This window comes from Harmonia axyridis, chromosome 5 (genome assembly GCF_914767665.1).
Source record: "Harmonia axyridis chromosome 5, icHarAxyr1.1, whole genome shotgun sequence".
In the NCBI taxonomy this organism is placed as follows: domain Eukaryota; kingdom Metazoa; phylum Arthropoda; class Insecta; order Coleoptera; family Coccinellidae; genus Harmonia; species Harmonia axyridis.
In genome coordinates this window covers 17,636,208-17,657,311 of record NC_059505.1, presented here as the reverse complement: position 1 = coordinate 17,657,311, position 21,104 = coordinate 17,636,208, and the positions used below count along the sequence as shown (strand labels likewise).

The window sequence follows — 21,104 nt, the reverse complement described above, 5'->3', positions numbered from 1 at the left end:
GTTATGCGGTGCTGATGATCCCTAATAAGGGTGAAATCGGTATATCGCTACTATTCCCTTGATGACGAAAATTCTCCTTGGGTTACTTTCTATTTTGATTCCTGCGTAAATGACGTGGAAATCTTCTGTTTGACAATGGTTTATGTGAATGGTATATTGCATAATAATGGCCGAAACATCAACCAGATAAGTTATATCTTTTTGATATTTATATACACTTGGAAATCGTACTTTCTCTAATTTTGTGGTTATTCCGTTCATTCTTCCACATCTTGTAGAACAAAATCGTGCGAGAATATATCAGAAACGCACAGTTTTCATGGTTATATTTTATTATTCTATGTTGGTACTCCGAACTTTCCGCCACGGCTGTATCTGTCAATATATCAATTTGCCTTAAAGAAATCAGTTCTGCCAACCAACATTTTTCAATGCAAAAATCACTAAATTATATTTATGGAAATATTTCATTAATTTCAATGAAAATGCAATGAATTAGAGAAAGTAATGTATAATACTCGTACAGAAGGCTCATTCTACCACTCGTTCATTCCAAAACTCGCCACTTCGTGGCTCGTTTTTGAATTTTGAACTCGTGGAAGAATATCAATGCCTTCTGCACTTGTATTATAAATAACTATTTTCCTTTTCTTTCGTCCTACATATTGGTCAATAGGCATTATTAAAAAATTTCAGATTCGAATTGAATCACTCCTTTCTAATATCACAATGTATTTATTCTCAATCTCCTTAAAACGAGATTGATGCAGTCTATGAATTCTTACCCTTTGGTAAGCAATCACGAGCTGTACCACTGGAATACTGTAGAATATAGCAATACTTATGATGTGCCATAAATAATTGAACGACCTTATTTTGTCTTTCAAAGGATACTTGGTTAAAACTTTCACATTTAAATCTGGTTTTTCCAGAACATAAACGATGTCCATAGTACTTCTTGGTAAAGTATCATCAACAACATCTTCATCTAAAGCTAAAAAAACAACGGAGTTCAAGACTAAAGTTTTTGAATCCAAATTATAAAGTTTTAGGATAGTTAAAATTTAGTGTAAGATTTCAAAAAGTTGTCAATGATGATTGAAATTTCGAAAGTATATTATACAGTATGGTGCAAATGTATGGAAAAAATTCATCATCTCCCAAAAAATCAAATTTTTTGAAAAATGCTGAAGCATATCAATTTATATTTCTGATTACTCAATTTTGGTCTTGATGGCGTCCTCGGCTGTTTTTTTTAATTGGGAAAGTATGTCATGTGACAACTTAATTTAAAGAAGGTCCTTCAATTACCTACTCAATGGTACAAATCATGTAAGGTTTTTCCTTACAGGTTGATACAAACCCTCAATTTTTGTAGTCTCTTATTTTCTTTCATCACAGTACTATTATTGATTATGGATATTAAAATTACAATAAATGCTCAAACTGATGTCATTCAGCAATGATGCAATGTGAAAGATGTTTCAGAACCTCTTTTTTAACATTAATCAAGACGTCAGGAGTTATTTGTGACATCTCGTATCAGATGCGCTCCTTCGGCTGATCTAAATAATCCGGTCGATTTGGTACACTTTGCTTTTCAGATACCCCCAAGGAAAAAGTCCAGCGGAGTCAAGCCTGGGGACCTTGGGGACCATTCAATTGGTCCCCTCTTTCTTATCCTAAATAGGTTCGTACATCAACAGCAAAATGTGGGGGCGCCCCATCTTGTGAAACCTACCTGGAAGTCGTTTATTTAGATCTGGTAGCTTGAATTCCTGAAGAAATTGTAAGTATCTGTGTTCATTCAGGGTCCCTTAAAAAAAGTAGGGTCCTATTATTTGGTTGTTTATGATTCCAGCCCAAACATTAATCTTTCCTAGATACTTAATTTGACACTTCTCCATCCAATGCGGATTCTCTCTTGACCAGTATCGATAAGTTTGACGATTTACATGACCGTTCAAGAGAAAAGTGGCTTAATCAGAAAAAAGTACTTGGCTAAAAAATCTGTATTTCTGTTGTTCATATTCATCAAAGTCTATCCTCCGGTCAAAGTCGTCTTCCATCAGCTCTTACACCAGATGTACTTTGTAAGGTTCCAGCTTTGCTTTATGTAAAGTTCTAAGGACTAATGATTCATTATCCAGTGCGACTTTTCTCAAACTAGTATGAGGATTTTCTTCAAACGCAAGTATACCATCCACTTTTTTGTCATCAGAATTTGGTTTTCTAACAATTTTAGGACGATATTTGACATTACCCGTTTCTGTAAATTTCTTCTCAATTTTCTAACAGTTGATTGAAAAATGAGTTGTTCTCGGTTTGGATACTTCGCGTTGAATGAATCGCGAACTTCTTTTGGGGTTCTCGTTTTATCCCCACAGCCAATCATAATTGAAACTTCGATTCCTTCTTGTTCTGTCAATCTCGTTTTCAAATTTAATTGATATACTTTCAATTTTAATAAAAATAATGAATGAAAGTATCTACTGCAATAAGAAACTATGAGACTACAACAAATAAACATGTAAGATCCATAAATGGATCTTACAATGATTTGAAGGACCTTCAAATTGAGATGTCACATGACTTTCCCATTTAAAAAAAGAGCCGATGACGTCATCAAGACCATACCAATGACGTCATCTCTCTCGCATCAATGTCTAAAATTGAATAATCAGAAATATAAATTCACAAGTGAAGTTGAACCAGTCAAAAATCATGAAAAGGAAATATCTTACAAGAAAATGTTTTCAATGAAAGGTTAATGGTTTTGAAAGGGAAGTCCACTTATGCCAGAAATCTTCCATCTAATGTTGGGTCACAAGCTGTGCCACATATTCGAAATATATATTCAACGTTGACATACTTACAAATAACTTCTTTCGCAGCATTTATATTTTTCATACTACCATATTTCCTAAATGCTACAATGAGTACCAAAGCCACCAAGTAGAAGAAAAGTATTCCAGACATTGTGACGATGGTTGAGGTTACATACTGTTTTCTACCAAGGCTGCTGCGAATAACGAAACTTACATTGGAAGTTGCATCCGAGTTACGTTCAAAGTAATACTTTGTAACGGGGTAAATTGATAGCTCTTGCGAACAGTCATAGTTGTCAGGTTTCATAACAAAAACAATGAAGAATCCTTCTGAAAAATCTTTTCTCTGAAAAAAACATTCTTTATTTTTTTTTTTTTGAGTTTTTTAAGTAGGTCTAAGATTGAAGAACTACCTTGATTTTTTCAGATTATTTTTATACAAAACGCTTAATAATGAGAAAAATATACAGGGTGATTCAAAATTCAGTATCAAAATTTGTGGGGCCTATCTTTCAGGTCGAAATAAAAATCTTTTTTCATGAACATGTGTCCGCAAATGCTTCGCTACTGAACTACAGAGCATTAAAGTTTCAAGATTTCAGTTTTGGGATATTAAGATCAAATTTGAAATATAGGTTACGTTTATGGGTTTATAGCACCCAGTATTCTGAGTGATTTTAACAAGCTAAAGGAAGATATTGTTTTCAGGGGTCGAGCCTTTTTCCAACCCATAAACTTTTTTGTAGTACGCCACTGGTGAATTCGAACATATTAAATCAATTCTATATTGTTTTCATAATTTTTTTGTCTCTTGCAATTTTGATGCATTAGCGATTGTTATCGAGAAAAAGATAAATTCAGTTCGAAAACTGCTCAGTTCGAAACGAAATTAGATATATTTCTTCTTACAAATCACCGATTTTTATAGAGTTTTCACATTATTTATTCATACAAGTAAAATTAGAACCCAACATTTCACACTCAACTAACTTCGAATTGCAATTTTATATATGCACTCAGTGGCGTAACTAGAGTTGACTCATGGGGGGGGTTATGGGTAGTGGCAAGTTTTAGCGAGTGACCCTGAACTGAAATGAAAAGCGGGGGGAGGGGTGTAGATATCATTTCCATTCGACGATTTATGTGGAAAACTCTTTTAAAAAAATTATTTCATCATACAGGCACAATATACAGGGTCTTTCACGAGGAACCTCACCCATATTTATACGGGAAACTACTGAACGTATTTTCATGAAATTCAGCACTTATAAGTATTTCACGATGCTGATGAAATCTAAAATATTTTCAAGGCATGCGCACCTCCGGTTTTTCCGGAAATGACGTCAACTTCCGTTTTTCAAATTAGAACACCATTTTTTATTGCAGAAATAGATTCCTTAGAAAATTTCAAGTTATTTTGATGTAAAATTTTTCAGTTTTGGGATTTTTCAAGATGTAAGATTGATGTATCCACTTTGGAAATCGAAATCGCGATTCATGATACAGTGGGTGAAAAAATCGCTTTCAAAGTTAGGGATGACAAAATCGTGAAAAATCAATTTTTTCAAATAAGAACCCCATTTTTTTATGACAGATATTGAATCCACGTTAAAAAATAATGTGAGTGTATGCATCACACCCTTGCCCTAAAGTGGATATTTTCTGAGTTATTCACAAAAAACTGTTTTTCGTCTTGAATTTTCAGCTATTTCTTTTCCCTTCACGCCAAAAAGATGAAATTTTCAGGAACTGTTACTTAAACCATGTTTTAGATTTTACTACCCTAATATGCAAGAGAAAAAAGTTACAGGTTGTTCCTAAATAGATGGCGAATTTTGATTCGAATTTGTATCGGAAACCTCTTTATTTCAACTAATCGGCCATCGGTTTTCTCTCCAGTGATAAATAAATAATTCCTTATGAACCATATGCAAAAACTTACCATGTTTTACATTTTTTTTAATGATAGATATCATTAATTACATCTGCCAAATTCCTCTTTATTCAGTAGCATTTTGTGTTTACTATTAATTTGGTGATAATTCGTATTAAGTTATAAAATCGATCACTATGCCTAATTTTACCAATGAAGATTATTTAAATCTCATTCTACTTCATGGAGAATGTAATAAAGTTGTAGATAGAACGATTCGACTGTTCATTGAGAGGTTTCCTGACCGACCCAGATTAGTTGAAATAAAGAGGTTTCCGATACAAATTCGAATCAAAATTCGCCATCTATTTAGGAACAACCTGTAACTTTTTTCTCTTGCATATTAGGGTAGTAAAATCTAAAACATGGTTTAAGTAACAGTTCCTGAAAATTTCATCTTTTTGGCGTGAAGGGAAAAGAAATAGCTGAAAATTCAAGACGAAAAACAGTTTTTTTGTGAATAACTCAGAAAATATCCACTTTAGGGCAAGGGTGTGATGCATACACTCACATTATTTTTTAACGTAGATTCAATTTCTGCCATAAAAAAATGGGGTTCTAATTTGAAAAATTGATTTTTCACGATTTTGTCATCCCTAACTTTGAAAGCGATATTTTCACCCCTGTATCATGAATCGCGATTTCGATTTTTAAAGTGGATACATCAATCTTACATCTTGAAAAATCCCAAAAATGAAAATTTTCCATCCAAAAACCTCGAAGTTATTTTTGTTTCAGCGGAGCTCTATTTTCGATTTTTTTTTTCGAATTTTCCCGCTCAGAGAGAATTTTCCAACCAAAACTGAAAAATGTTACATCAAAATAACTTGAAATTTTCTAAGGAATCTATTTCTGCAATAAAAAAATGGTGTTCTAATTTGAAAAACGGAAGTTGACGTCATTTCCGGAAAAACCGGAGGTGCGCATGCCTTGAAAATATTTTAGATTTCATCAGCATCGTGAAATACTTATAAGTGCTGAATTTCATGAAAATACGTTCAGTAGTTTCCCGTATAAATATGGGTGAGGTTCCTCGTGAAAGACCCTGTATATTATACTATTGAATGCTATACTTAATAAACAATGAAATACGTGTAAGAATTAAAAAAAGATTGAAAATATTCTAATATAAAATATAAATGTATAAGTGAAAATTGCTATCACGCTCCTCTATACATTCATTTAAGAAAGTCTAAATTCAAGACGGCGAGGTGTTTTTGCCAGCTCGTCCAACACTTCAGCAGCATTGATATCTAGCTCTCTATGAGTATTGAGCATAGCAAGCCCGTTCAACCTTTGCTGGCCAGTTTTGTTCCTTGAATATGTTTTCAATCTTCTAAGAGATGATAAGGACCTTTCACTGGTTGATGTCGATACAGGAAGAGTGGTAAGAATTTTCAGGAGGGTGTTGATAGTGGGGAAAACATCCTGATGGCAGGCAGTGTAATAATTGATTGCCTTCCTTGAGCTAATTTTCAAATCTTTCACCCTCTCGTACCACATATGGAGTTCCCCTATGGCAGCGATGTCACCAATTTGAATATCTTCCTGATAGAAATTCAGGAGCTTTTTAAAATTCTCTTCCTGTGTTCTGGTGATTTCAGCATTACTGGTAGAGGTCGGTATAAGACACTCAAAACTTTTCAGTACGTCTTGATGTTTCAGAAAGCGACTATTTGATTCACTTAAAAAGTGATCTAAAAATGGCAAAAATAGGGATATCTTGAAGTATGATTGAGGATTGTCGGTTTCAATGCTGCACCTAAGAGTTTGTCGTCCAGTTTTTCTTGGGGCTTTTATTGAGGTACTGAGTAATTCAGCCATAGTCTCTGATGCGTTAAATATGGTTGCGAATTCTTATTCAGCATTGGTTCTGATTTTTTCTATCGTCCCTTTTAGATTAGTCACCATGTTCATAGCATTTGAAAGATCGATATGTTCATGCTGCAAAAATCGAGCAAGGGGTAAACTTGAGGAAAATACCCTAGCCCTCTCTTGCAAACTGATTATAAAGAATGAACTCTGAAGTGCACATAAAAGCTGCAATGCCATCTACGCTGATTCTACATCCTTCCACTGTGAAACTTCATCAAGAGCCTCCTGGACAGCAGGTAACATTTCTTGAAGTAGTAATATTGAATCATGGCGCTCAACCCACCTAGTTGGACAGAGTTGTTTTAGACGAGTAGATTTGGCTTCAGGGAACAGTTTATCAATTGCTCTTGTAATAACCTCCATTCTTTTTGGGGTGTTAAAAAACACACATAGTTTTGTTGCAGTCCCACAGCAATTTCTGATCTCAGAAATTGAACACGATGCACTTATAGCAAGGTTTAAGCTATGGGATACACAATGGACATATATTGCAGTCGGATGCTCTTCCATTACATATGCCTATGCTCCCTTGAATTTTCCACATATTGCAGCGGCCCCATCATATCCTTGTTCCCTCAAATACTTTGCATCAATTCCAAACTCGCGTAATGATTTCAAAATAACTGTCGCAAGGATTTTACCAGTTAAATCAGAAACAGGTTCAAACTGAAGGAAATCTTCTTTAATTTCATTGTTGTATAGGTATCTAACGCCGATTGATGCTTGTTCTTGTGTTGAGATGTCTGTCATTCCATCTGCAAGAACAGTAAAACATTTCGCGGAATGTTGTGGCCGTTGTGGGGAAATACATATAATATCGAATTCGAAATTTGTAATTTTTACCCCAAAAACACCCAAGTGAAAAACTGGAACCCCCAAAAAATACCCCAAGAAATGTTGTCTCCCAAATTTTCCCCAGAGTGTTGAAAAATCCCCCAAATTTGGGGGAAAATACCCCAACATGAAACATGACAACCCTGGATGATTGCAATAAGCAATAACATAATTAATCAGACGGGTCACTTGACTTGCTAGGCCCATAGGCGCCGAGTATTGAGGGGCACTTACGGTGCCCCGATTCTCTCAAATGATAGTATTATTCGCTCTTGGTTAGGCGCGGTTTTGGGCGAGAATACTATTCTACTTGTAAAAGTAAGAAATAATACTGAAAAGAGAGGGAATTTTGGTATCTTGCTTAAATAGCTGATGAATGAGAAAATTGCTTACACTTCAAATAAGCATTTTTTCATGCAGTACAATTCAAAAATATTTTTCTTCTCACAATGATACTTCTGTAATTCCACAATAACAACTTTGAAGAAGCAAAATCTTCCAAGTTATTTTTTCAATGTTCTGCCAAAAAAAATTTTTCCTTCTGATCAATGGGGGGGGTTACGTCCCCAATAACCCCCCCCCCCCCCGTTACGCCCATGTATGCACTCAAAATAGATAAAACGGCCATATTTATAGATCTTCTATTCGAACTTAACCGCAGTATTCGAGATCCGAACCTAACCTGAATATTTCTCGGTCTTTCCGCTCAAGATTTATGGTATTTTCCGACGGACATACAGAATTGGATTTGACTGGACATTGGAAAGTCGAATCTCATCATGTACATACAAATGTGGTGGTTGAATAATTATTATAATGAATTGCACTTACTTTAATCGTCAGCCCTCCTTTTCTTGATATTGTCTGGTATTTACCCCTGAACATTATGTCCTCATTGAGATCAAAAACTGGACACTGCAAAAAAAAAAGAGTATGAAATAATAGAGCTAGATGCCTCATCGTTGTTGAAGATATTTTGTATCCCTATAAAATTTAAATGAGGAATATTCTTGACATAATCTTATTGTACAGTGACATAATTGTATTGTACAGAGACCCGAAAATTTTTCGTCTTTTCGAGTACGATTATAAGTGTATGTAATCTACTACACCTCTTCCAATTGTAATTCAGAAAGCATAAAATATAATTGAGAGAAGCAAATTGAATTTCAGAAGATAGAAATTGTAAGTGATTCAGAATTGGATGTTGTTATACATCATAGAAAATTTGAAATAAAAAAAAAAAACTTGATATTCAGAAGGGTTAATTCGTATTCTAGATCAGAAATATCCAGAAAAAAAAAGATTTCAGAATATAAAAATATAAATATACCGATAAAACTATTCTTGTTCCTTTCCAAATTTTATGAATGACAACTAATCGCTAGGGATTTCTCGGCTTTGAGCAAAATTCAGGGAAGGCATTCGTAAAGAGTGGAAAAGCTGTGGTTCTCGAAATAAGTTTACCAATAATTTCATGATTTCTTGAACTATGAAATTTCTTTCATGAGGTAATGTTTTTTGATCACCCTTATGATAGTACCAATCACAGCTTTAGAATTTTTATCATGAATCAAATCTTTGTGATTACGAAACCGAGAAAAAAATCATGATATCAACGTACAGGGTGATCCAATATTCACGAAAATAGAAAAAGTCCAAAATTTTCCTGGTCCGGATTTGATTTACTCGATTTCAGAAATATTGAAGGAAGGCAATACTAAAGGGTGAAAAAACTTCGAAAATTGAAATTATTCAGTGGATTAATTGAAGAGTTATTGAACTAAAAAAAATTCACTCTTGAGGAAATGGTTATTGATCACCCTGTATGAACTTAGAGTTCTCCTATTTTTTTTTATTTACAAGGAGTTGTATATTTCTGGTAATTACACAATGTGTTAGTCTGAAGGAAAAAAAGGAAGCTTCTTTGTTTGATAATAATTAGTTATCAATAATGAAATCGATATTTTCAATAATTTATCACCAAAAGTGACTCATTATCACTTTTTGATATCCATTGATTTCTCGAAAAATTCCTCTTCAGGTTGAAAATTAGTACAGCAAAATTGTCCGTGCGGAAATTTTAATTACGCGACTTTGTTCAGTTTTTTGTGCTCTTTCCCGGGACCGGCTTTAGGGGTGAAACAGTGAAGCGACTGTTTCAGGCGCCTTTTTTCGATGGGCGGCAATTTAGCCCAGTTTGTGGCCGCCCTTTCATATTTCTGAGGAAACATAGTCTTGATTTTTATGAACAACATGAGGTTGGTCTGCTTTGCTCGTTCATCAACATTCCCTGCAATAAAAATCACCAAACCGTCTTTAATATGCTGCTGCTCAATAAATAACACATGGCAACCCAACCAATATAAGCTGCATTGCATATTACCCTAATTGAATAAGGGATGGAGTGTATTTTACAAAGACGAAAAACAACACTTCGAATTAGGTGAAAGTTGTTTACACATTCAACATATGGAAAATTCCTGCGAATCTGAATTCGAAACTAGTTACTGATAAATGCTTAATGTTTTTAATCCTATTTAGTTTTCGAAGCTTTGTATGCCTTACCGCCTTTTGTATCTTGTGGTGTGATAGGTAATCTTTCATCGATCGTATATGATCGTTTGTGAATGTGAGAATTAGATATATTACTCACGCATTGTTCATCGGCGTCGAAGAAATCCAGAAATTCATTGTTGGTAAAAATGTCCGAAAAAAAAGAAACCAAGTGGAAACGCCTTTAGAAAAAAACGAATAGCAAAATTGCTAGAGAAATCAAAAATGGCTAATTATCATCGAGACAGGTAATGTTTTTTGTTGGGGGAGTGCTTACTTTTTCAGCAGGGGCGCCAAATAATTCTTTGCTTCAGGCGCCAAAATTGCTCGCGCCGGCCTTGCTCTTTCTAAATACAAAAACGGATTTTCAAATATTCGATATATAGGGTGTTATTTCAGGGATAAAATCGTTTCATAATTTTTTGGTAATCCGTACCTGGATTTTTCTTGTAATCGTTGAGTGATTCATTAAAGCTTCATATAAGAAAGATGTGTGTCACATATAAAAAAATATATACTGGGTAGTTCGCTTGTTATGAACTCTCAAAGAAATGAGCAAAACTCATGAATCGTCCTGTATCTAGGTAACCAAGGCAGTACGACCCAATAAACGGGGTATAGCTAGAGCCACCTTGGTGTTCTCTCTTCACTGTTCTAGTTTTTTCGTTTATTAATGAAACACCCAATATATCAGAATAGATAGATATACATTTGTATCAGGATTCGCTTATTTGGAATTCAGAAATACGAAATTGTAATTAACAATTGATGGTTACATGTACTTTGGAATTAACAAAAAAGAAGAGTCACATCTATGCAATACCTGTCTTGTATATTGTACCAGTACCTCACATCACATTCGGTACTGACCTGAATTAGGGTAAAACAGGGAGACATGACGCGGCGGTAGAGAAGACGTAATTCGATAATTCATGTTTTTGGTACACACAGCGCCGGTTGCCCAAGACAGGTGCATACAGACGGTTTACTCTTTCCGTTCGATGAAAATCATTAGAAAAAGTGAGATATACTTACAAGTTATTTGGTGATATATAGTTGGTAAGAACCTCAAAAAATTGCAAGGTTTGATCCACTATTAATTAGAAATCCGCTAAAAGTCGACGTTCTGACGAATTTAGTTTGAAGTTGGGTTATTATAAAAGCTATATTCACTAAGCTAACTCTATCTTCCGAAATTTTTTGTAACCTAAACAGGTGCGTCATCTATCTCATGGGTTTGTATAGATGACGCATGATATTTCGGGACAGATGACGCATAATGGTTTTTTATTTTCAGACCCAAAATACCGACTTTTTACACTATTTTCAAAAAGAAATCTCACTTTGAGCATTCAAAAGGCCAAAGATGTATCCCTGTCTCGAGCAGAAGGTATATTAACAAAGAAGGGCGCATAAATATTTGAGCTTGAGAGCTTTAGAGTTTTGTCTGCACAAAACTTGACTGATTGCAGATAAAAAAAGATTGGAGAGGGAAAAAGTAGGAAAGCGTAAGAAGAATAAAATGTCAGAAAAAATAATTAGAAAAACATCACAAAAGACATCAGAAAAAACATACCCAAGAAGTTGATGACAAACAACCTTGCTATAATAAAACGTGTAAAATGACGTTTGGTAAGTTCTTCCTCTGAAGAAAATGGTGCGATGGAAAAGGATTCCATAGACGATGAAACTTTTGACGAAAATGAATGCTTAGGTCTCTTGGAGCGCTACGAAAATACCAAATCTACAGTGGAATGGATTCAGTACGTGGAGTGACGCAGGTGGCTTTATGACACGTGCAAATCCTTTAAAAACTACTATATGCCCTGTGGGAATAAAACAATTGCCGAAAAGTAAGCATTTGTTATGTTGAGCCTCTTGAGCAAACTCTCCCAAACCCAATGCGTCGTCTCACCCATGGGATGCGGGAGAGAATTTTGTATTTTATTTTATTTTTGAGTTTTTTTCATGTTGATGTTATAATATAGAAGATTAATAACAAAAGAATTATTTATGATTTCAGGGCCACGATCAGTTCGAAACAGTTGATTTCCGGCGCATTTCACAAAAGGTGCGTCATCTCTTCCTTTTTTCCTATACATATTACTAGTACTATATCTGAAATTGAAATTCAATTGATAACCTATGAAGTAGGCGAAACAGGGAGAATGGCGCTTATCGATTGATGCCGCTCACCACTTTAGCTTTATAAAAATGGTACATAGCTAAATGCTACGTCGCCTTATCTAAGCGTCTAAAAATTGAAATCAAACATGCAACATTGTATAACGTTAGTAAGTTCGCAGCACACAACATTAAAGTGAGTTTCTTTGTATGAGTCAGTACTGATCTAATATTCTGGGATTCGGATAGGTATTTTTCGATCTAAGTCCAGAATGTTAATGCCTTGTGATTGTTAATTCAAAAACGTCTATTGGGATAACACCGCTCAACTGAGCGCCATTACGTCTTTTTTTAAATTTTTCTATAGATCTCGCCAAAAGACAACCGCTGAAGCAGGTCAGAGTGAAGAATACTTTCAACCTGCAAAAAAAGAATTGAAGGTATGTCCAGAAGACAAGTTGCGAAAAAATATAGCATCTCATTCACTTCTTTGAGAGATTGAATAAAATAAGAAAAACAGCCCAAGACTAGGCCGTGGGCTAATTTCCACCCCGCAGTAAGAAAATGCAATTGCTGAACAAGTAAAGGTACTGAGGTCTCTACAATATATGAACTCATTGTCGCAGATTTCCTGAGCGCCATTACATTAAAGTCTAGGGAAATGAAGCTCAAACCTTTATTTTTATGAAAGCTCAAAGATATAAATGTTCAGAAAATTTATTGTTATTGGATCGATCTTCCAAAATCTGGAATTCCATCTTCCAGTCATGTGGAATTGAGTCAAAAGCCTACTTATAGTCAAAATATGTCATTCAAAGATTTCGTAGTAATATGAGTAGTTCCTTCAATCCTAGTGCATTCTTGGAACATCTGTTCTGCTGTGTTGTCATTATATTATTTTTCTCTCAATATTTGTAGATAGGAGATGCTAAACATGTTGTGATGATTTTGTATATTGTTGGTAGGGATAAAATTGGTCTGTATTTTGATAGATCCGCTGTGTGTTGCAAATCCTTCGGTAGGAGGTAAGTGGTCCCGGTTTTTTTTTTTTTTAAGATTTATTTCGGCATCGACTGCCAGGGTCATTAGCCGTTCAGTGAGAAACTTTGAGTTTAGAAATTATGCCAAAAGAAAGCTTACAACAGAATATAAATAGAAAAACGTGTACTTTGTATGTTGTATAAACATAAATGAACAAACAAACCAATAAACAAACGATCAAATAAACAAACAAATAAATATAAAGATATATGAATAAGTAAATATGTGAATAAATAAATATATGAATAACTAATATATGAATGAATAAATATATGAATAAATAGATATCATATATAAATAGAATATGAACGAACAAATATATAAATCAATAAATATGTAGTATCATTCAAGTGATCAAGTTTGGGTGAAATAAATCAATTTTTTGTCAATAGTTCAGTTCGTTGCAAGAACTGTAAAATCTTATTTTTCGAGTCTGGGTTTCTTTTTAAAATATTTGCCAAGCTAGTTCATCACGAATTTCCTGATACTTCGTGCAATAAATCAGAAAGTGTTTTACTGTGAGTACTTCATTACCTTTTATACATCTGTGTTCTATTCTGAGCATGGTTAGTGCTGTATCTTTTCTACGACTATGCCTGACGTGTTCTTTTTCAGGACTGACCCATTTATTTCTTTCAATTGTCTGTTGCTCTGATTCCATATGTTTTGCCATTTTATTATGTATTTGTTCTTGTTACTACGACTATGCCTGACGTGTTCTTTTTCAGGACTGACCCATTTATTTCTTTCAATTGTCTGTTCTTGTTATAACTTTTTAAACCTGCATTGTTTATTCTGATGTAGCAATGAGGATCCTCCAAACTAGCGTTCTTGGCTGCTTGATCCACAATTTCATTCCCTCTAATGCCACAGTGTACTGGAGTCCATATGAATGTGATAGTCTCTTCTTGCTTCTTCAACCATGATAATGTTGATTGGACCAATTTGCAGAGTGCATCTGAATCAAGGGAGTTCCTTATTTTCTCCAAAGAACTGAGACAGTCTGAGTAAATGACGAAAGAGTTATGGTCAAGGCTGCCATATAGCATACATCTCGGCGAAAATATGCTACAAGCTTGATGTCCAAGTGTGTGTCATTGATTAAAATTGCACTCGCAACTCCATCGTTTGTCTTCGAGCCATCTGTGTACAAGAACTCTGAATCCGTCTGATACTCTGTTATAATGGCCACGAACTTATTTTTCAGAAGAAGACAGGTTTGTTTTTTTTTATATTTGGCACATTATAAGAGGAAACAAATCAGGTGGAGGATAGCGACCCATGGTTGAGGATAGTCTTTGCTTCAATGTGTTTCTTGTCATTTGACTTGCTGATTCGTTCATAGTACCACACAAAATATTATGAACCGGGTAAGATTTGTCGGCCAATAATCTGGCGGCATAGTTTGTCATCAGCAGATTCCTTCTTATGGATAGTGGCATAAGCCACTTTCTACGTATATTTATTCCCTCGGGCTTGTTCGGAATGCACCTATTGCTACCTTCAGACCGTTACAATGTATCGAGTCTATTCTTTTTAACCAGCTTTTTCTTGCGGACTCATATATTATCGCTCCAAAGACAATTCTAGATAAAATCAGAGAACAATATATAGTAAGGAGAACATCACGATCAGCTCCCCAACCGATCCCCGCTATGCACCAAATCATGTTGAGGATAGGTTTGCATTCCTTTTCTAGATACTTAATATGTGAAGCCCATGTCAGCTTCGAGTCGAATAAATCTCCCAAAAATTTAACCTCCTTTTCGTATGTCAAGCTTTTCTCTCCTATGAACAACTTTGGGTTGCCATGTGGGGATCTTAGTCTGCAGAAGTGGCTGCCAATTTATTTTTCGTTGTGGACAGTTTGAACCCATATTTTTTAGTATTCGCAATGATGGTATTGATCGCCTCCTGTAACCGTTCCTCTATGTTCTCTATGCTATCAGAAGAGTAGAAAATAGCTAGATCATCAACGAACATACTCCTTCCAGCATCTCCATCCACTCCTTCCAACAACCCATTTACTGCTATGAGGAAGAGCGTGACACTTAGTGTAGATCCCTGAAGTACACCGTTTTCGAGTGTGTATAAGTTTGATATTTCGTCTTTCACCCACACTCTGTATCGTCTTCCATTGAGAAAATGCCTTATGAATTAAGGCAACTTTCCTCTCATGTTCCAATCAAAGAGAGTTCTCAAAATACCATATCTTCATGTAATATCAAAGGCACACTCTAGATCAAAAAATACGGCTGTTTTTCTCAGCGAAATTTTTTTGAATGGCGCTTTCAAGCATGACCATACTATCTATTGTCGATCTATTATTTCTGAAAACCATTTGGTTATTATTTATGAGAGTATTCACTCAATTAAGATTATCATAATATTATTATTATTCTTCTCTAGGTACCACACCAAACGTGAATTAATAATCTTCTCCAGTATTTTACTCATGCAACGGGTAAGGGATACTGGTCTATAGCTTTGAATGTACCTGTGATCTTCGTTTGATTTAGGAATAAGGATAATAAGTGTCTCCTCTAAGCGTCTGGGTAATAAGAGTAATTCCAAACTTTATTGTAGGTATCTAATAGTTTTTGCTTATCAGATTCTTCCATTTGGAAGAATCTTACGAATTTATCAATCATTTGATTGATAAATTCGTAAGGGATGTCATCTAGACCTCCTGGTCTAGACCTTCCGCATTGTTTAAGAGTGTGTTCCAGTTCCTGGATAGTAAAATTCCCATTGCAAGGATTCTCGCTATGTTCATCCAAATTTAGATCTACTTCAACATCATCTTTTGGTGCGAGGAATGCGAGTGAATAGTTTTCTGAACTGCTCACGGATTCGAAGTATTTTCCAAATATATTGGATATGACTTTCTTATCGGTGTACCTATATGGAATTATCCTTTTCAAATATTGTAGGAATTTGTGTGAAACTTTTTCCATTTATTTTGTGGAATTTTTTCCAAACATCTACTACATTCGTATCTGAGTTGAGTTTTTCTACATAAAATTTCCAGGATAACTTCTTAGCTCTCATTATAATTTGCTGAGCCTCAGATCTCTTCTTTTTGAATTCTACCATATTGAGATCGGTCGGATATTTCTTGAACTTATTCAGGGCCTTTTTTTTCTCCCACCGCAGAGGCAACTGTTGTGAAACATGTGGGTATTTTCATTGGATTTTCTTAACACTATTTATGGATAACACCTGCCTGCGGTGTAGACACCAAAATTTCTAACCTAACCTAACCAAAAGTTCTGGATTTCATCTGGGCCTGGTGATTACCAATTGTGTGTTTTCTTCAATATTTCATGAAATTCTTCTATAGAAACTGCTCTCATATGATCGTTCTTCACTACTGGTCCAATTAGCTTGGTAGTTGTAAGGGGACGATGTTGCCAGTTGATCTGTTCAAAAACTTCAATATCTTCGGCACAAGGACAACTTTCAGATTTAGGTGATAAATTATCCCTCAACATTCTTCATAATTTTCTTTCGAAGTTTTTGAATATCATATTATCCTCTTTTCTTTTATAGCCCTCATTGTATCTTCTCAGTCTTTCGGAGTACACATTTTTGGAGCATTTTAGTTATGTGGATCATATTTTGTATGATGGCAGTATAGTGGCGGATACAGGATTTCTTCAAAGGGGGGGGGAGGGCACTGTAAAGTACCCCCTGCGTCCTCCTCTGTATTCGCCCCGTGCCGGTGACGATTCATTATTATATTCATAATTTTTTTAAGTCTACTGGACAGTAAAACTTTTGCCAATTGGGTGAGCCTTCCAATATCTTTTCGAATGCTGTGAACTTTGTCTTCTAGCCTTTTTTGCCAATGGGGTTCATTTTGTTGTTTTGCCTGGCTGGTATCCGATTTTTTGTTTTTATGACTTCGCACTTAGCAATGTTGCTGTTAAAAAGGATGCACAATAGATGATGAGGTGCAAGGATTCGAGAGTCAGGAAGAAATTTGGCTCTAATATCCTTGTTTCTCTCAACTAGAAAATGCGAAAGTTTCTTTAATGTCCTCAAATATACGACGCATCTATTCATTGTACCAGATAATTTTTTTTGATGTTTATAGTGAATAAACATTATATTATTATTATTATATTATAATTGCTTGAATAGATCTCTTTGATAGGTGGTTCCCGGAGCATTTCCTACCGCTAACGCTTTGTTCCATTGTTATTATTAAATTATTCCATAGAAGGTTTCGAAATTAAAACTTTCGGTTGAACCTTCATAGACACTACTAAACCAGCATTTAACAAAATATTGAATGTGCAAGTTGAAAGTAATAATTTCATCTACACTTCATACTGAAATATATTTTGAAAATTGAGCTGAAAATGAGAAAACTATTAGAATTCAGAATTACGTTTTTTTTTCACCAGATTGTATTTACCATTCTTATTGAAAGTTTGATTTGATTTCATATTATTGTGGGTTGAAATTGTGGAATCCTCAGCGGATCAGAGCAGATTGGGATTTGATTTGCATAGGAACATAGAATAAATTTCAATTGTTACGCGAAATTTCATGTGTATTGTTTCCGTAATCCCGTAAAAAATTCAAGAAGAATTTCGAAAAAAAACTAACACTTATTTCAGTCGCAATAGATCTGACGAAGTTGAAATTTTGCCTATAAATCCATCTAACTTTAAACAATTCAACTTTATTATCAATCTCTTTATTTGTTCTGGTCCAGATCTACAACTAAAATAAAGCAGAACTGAAAAAAAAATCTTCATATACCTAGTCTACATACCTATGTGAAACAATTGTCCGAATATGTAAAATTGTCAGAATGTTCATGCCAAATTTCAGGAGGATGGTATCATAAAAATTCTTCATCAAGACACACTAACCGAAAATATTGATATCTCGTCATCTTAATAATACATAGGTATAACAGTTCTCTAATCCCCAACTCCAATAAGCACTGATCTCAAGTAAGTGCTTCTCTCGTTGTTTTATCTAATTAATTCATGAAAAATAACTTTCAGATCGCTAACTTGTTGATTATCATGATGATCTCGACTTCAATATCGGATAGCGTGACTTGCAAATTATGAAACTTTTGGTATTTAATCTCCTATCTGGAGAAGGAAGTAGTTAACCACAAGATATGACTAATAACAAAAGATGAAACTATAGAACATACCAGCGATAAAGATAAAATTTGTGTAGTTCCATGTAACGTATCGTAATCAATAACGAAACTATTTATTTATGGATGATTGTTATGCATATTTGAATGTGATGTCCTACCTTTCGGCTGAAATCTTCTTTGTGAATAGGCCTGATATAAGTGGTATCGGTTAAACGCTTTGATGGTACCTAAAAGTAACTAACTCATAACTACGAATTATTATAAAAGATGGGAAAATTTTGAAAAACACGAAATGAACCACACTTCTACAGTGCACTGTGCAACCTAACTTATGTAGTTTTATATTTCCATGAATACTGATTCATTATTTACTTGGGTGCACGACTTTGTAACCGCGAAAAATGTCGAGTACCCTTTTATATTCCATCCGATTCCAACCAATGCCGAGTACTGCTCCAAGTTGATTTTAATCTGACTGTGGGAACCGAATGGAATACGTGGAATTTTCAGAGAATATAGTGTACATACAAACAGACAGACAGATAGTTCATTCATTTCACTTCATCAAAATTATACCTACTACAAATTGTTGCAATTACGTACTGTGTAATATGATTCTGGTTCTGTTTATGGTATATACATAAACTTTCTTCTAATTTACTCTCCAGAATGATGTTATCTGTGGTTCATTATTAATATTCATCAGAAGTCAAAATAATATTCATCTGTGGTTTATGAAAAATGTTGTAAGATCCGGAATGATGGGTGTATATAGCCGGTATAAACCGAATTTGCGAGTGCATACTCTTGATATTGAAACCTATTGTCAGCAGTAAAATCATAATAACTACATATGAAAGCGTCTATAATTTATTGGATTATAGACATGCTCAAAAATAGTTATAAAGTGCTCAACGGAAATAACCAAAAATAGATCCATAAGTTTATCGTTCTTCTAATATTGAAATAGAGATAGAGGAGTACCTTCCACTCAGTATAGAGAAGTGTTGGACGCAAAATATTTTTTAATTTCACGGCGAAACTCTACACCAGTTTTTCTGTGAGAGTTTTGCTAATAGCAATGATTAGATATCTTATCTGTTATCTAATATTAATAATTCATCATATCAATATCGTCTGCCACAAATCAGTGAACGATGATTCAATATTCCCAATTATTGATTATTTACACCATACTTCATTTCCTTTTATCTTATAAAATACCTCAACTCAACTTACACTAACAAGAACATGATATAGGTAAGTAAATCAAGCTTTGAGTTTTCAATATCTAAAAAGCCAAAATGAACAGCGAAATTATCAATGCCAAGACTTTTGCCTTGAGTATTATTATATTCTGTTCCATCAAAATTTTCAGGTTTGTTGGGTGTCAATTATTCAAGAATATAAATTTTCAAAATTTAATTTTTTGATTTTTTGGTCAAAGTTTTGCTTTTGTTTAGCTTCAAGGTTTTATGTCTGAGAGAATAAATTACCCACGGCTTTCGGTACTTAGACAAAAATTTCATGCACATAACTAGCACTTATTTAAATATTTTCTTTCGGGTCTATCGAAGGAAGTGTAAGCTTGTGAACACTTTTGGGATGAAAATAATTTTACGCACAAATACCTCATCAATATTCCGGTTAAGGTAACAATTATTACTTGCATTGATTTTCATTATGGTACTTATTACGAATTATTTTCAAGCAACTTGTGAATCGTTGCTGAGAGACATAAAAAGTTAGTTGATTCAACCATAAATTGGATTTGACAAAATCGTTATGATCATAGATAAGATAGGTGACACATGCTAGCCGGGAAAGTGATATTTGTTAGCCGGGAAAGTATGAAGTATGTAATGATTTGCTTACCGACTGGTTTGAAGGTTAGAAATCCTTTGATTACTTTCCGATTGTGAGTAAAATAAAACTTCGGGGAATATCATTTCAGCCTCGCATCTGCAACATACCCTGGCGCTTCGCACCTTGGTTTGCTACCTTGCAGCTGGGTTCTAATAGATCAGTTACAAACTCGGTATGTAATATACTATTTATTATCCGATTTGGAAATGTTCACTCGCAAAATGCATTTCAGACTCTGTATAGTGTCTGTCTGTCGTTCTGTGATTCCGCATAGCCATACCCGTCTGGTATGGGCCATAAAAAATGTCACTCTACACTCACTTTCGGACCAGTATGTAGAGTCAAAAATAAATTAAGCTTATATGTTGATTCCATCAAAATTCTCATGGCCCAAAATTTCCAAGATTAACTGACTCAACTATTGCACTATTGACTCGTCCTCTATAAGTAAATTAAATCTTTAAGAGGGAACAATACCACGTGACTGCTCAGTTCAAAATGAAATATTGAATTTCTATTCTTACAAATCACCGATTTCTATGGAGTTTCCTCATAATTTCTAATATTCTACATGGAAGGGAGTGACTAGTTTTAATTTGCAAATGAAAAAAGAAAGTTGGTAACTTTTCGTTTTTTGCAAAAGAGTTGACGATATGGGGAATGTGACTATAACTGTTATATTTTAAATTTATTCATAGAAAAAACTACAAAAAAACATTTCAAAAGCGGTACAAATCATTATTTCATAAAAACAATAATCGACTGTCTATAAGTGTTGCCCCTACTGTATAAATTCGCAAATAATTATCATATTCTTCAATACTACCTCAGAGAAGAAAAATTTTCCCTCTGAGGTTAGAGTAGTAAACGGTATCAAGTAAATAGAAAGATTTCGAGCTTGTTCGTTCCTTTTCAA

At 34.5% G+C, this 21,104-nt stretch overlaps 1 protein-coding gene across 3 annotated transcripts in view; it reads right to left on the bottom strand.

Annotated features, from left to right (window-relative positions):
• The window catches only part of LOC123681264 (SID1 transmembrane family member 1-like), a 66,455-nt gene that overhangs the window by 26,510 nt on the left and 18,841 nt on the right, over positions 1-21,104 (bottom strand). For all 3 annotated transcript variants that reach the window (XM_045619567.1, XM_045619565.1, XM_045619566.1), the window contains exons 5-7: positions 8,302-8,385; positions 2,877-3,174; positions 786-994 (exon numbers count right to left, since the gene is read on the bottom strand). In XM_045619567.1, the coding sequence (XP_045475523.1) occupies positions 786-994; positions 2,877-3,174; positions 8,302-8,385 (591 nt within the window). The remainder of the gene's footprint in view (positions 1-785; positions 995-2,876; positions 3,175-8,301; positions 8,386-21,104) is intronic.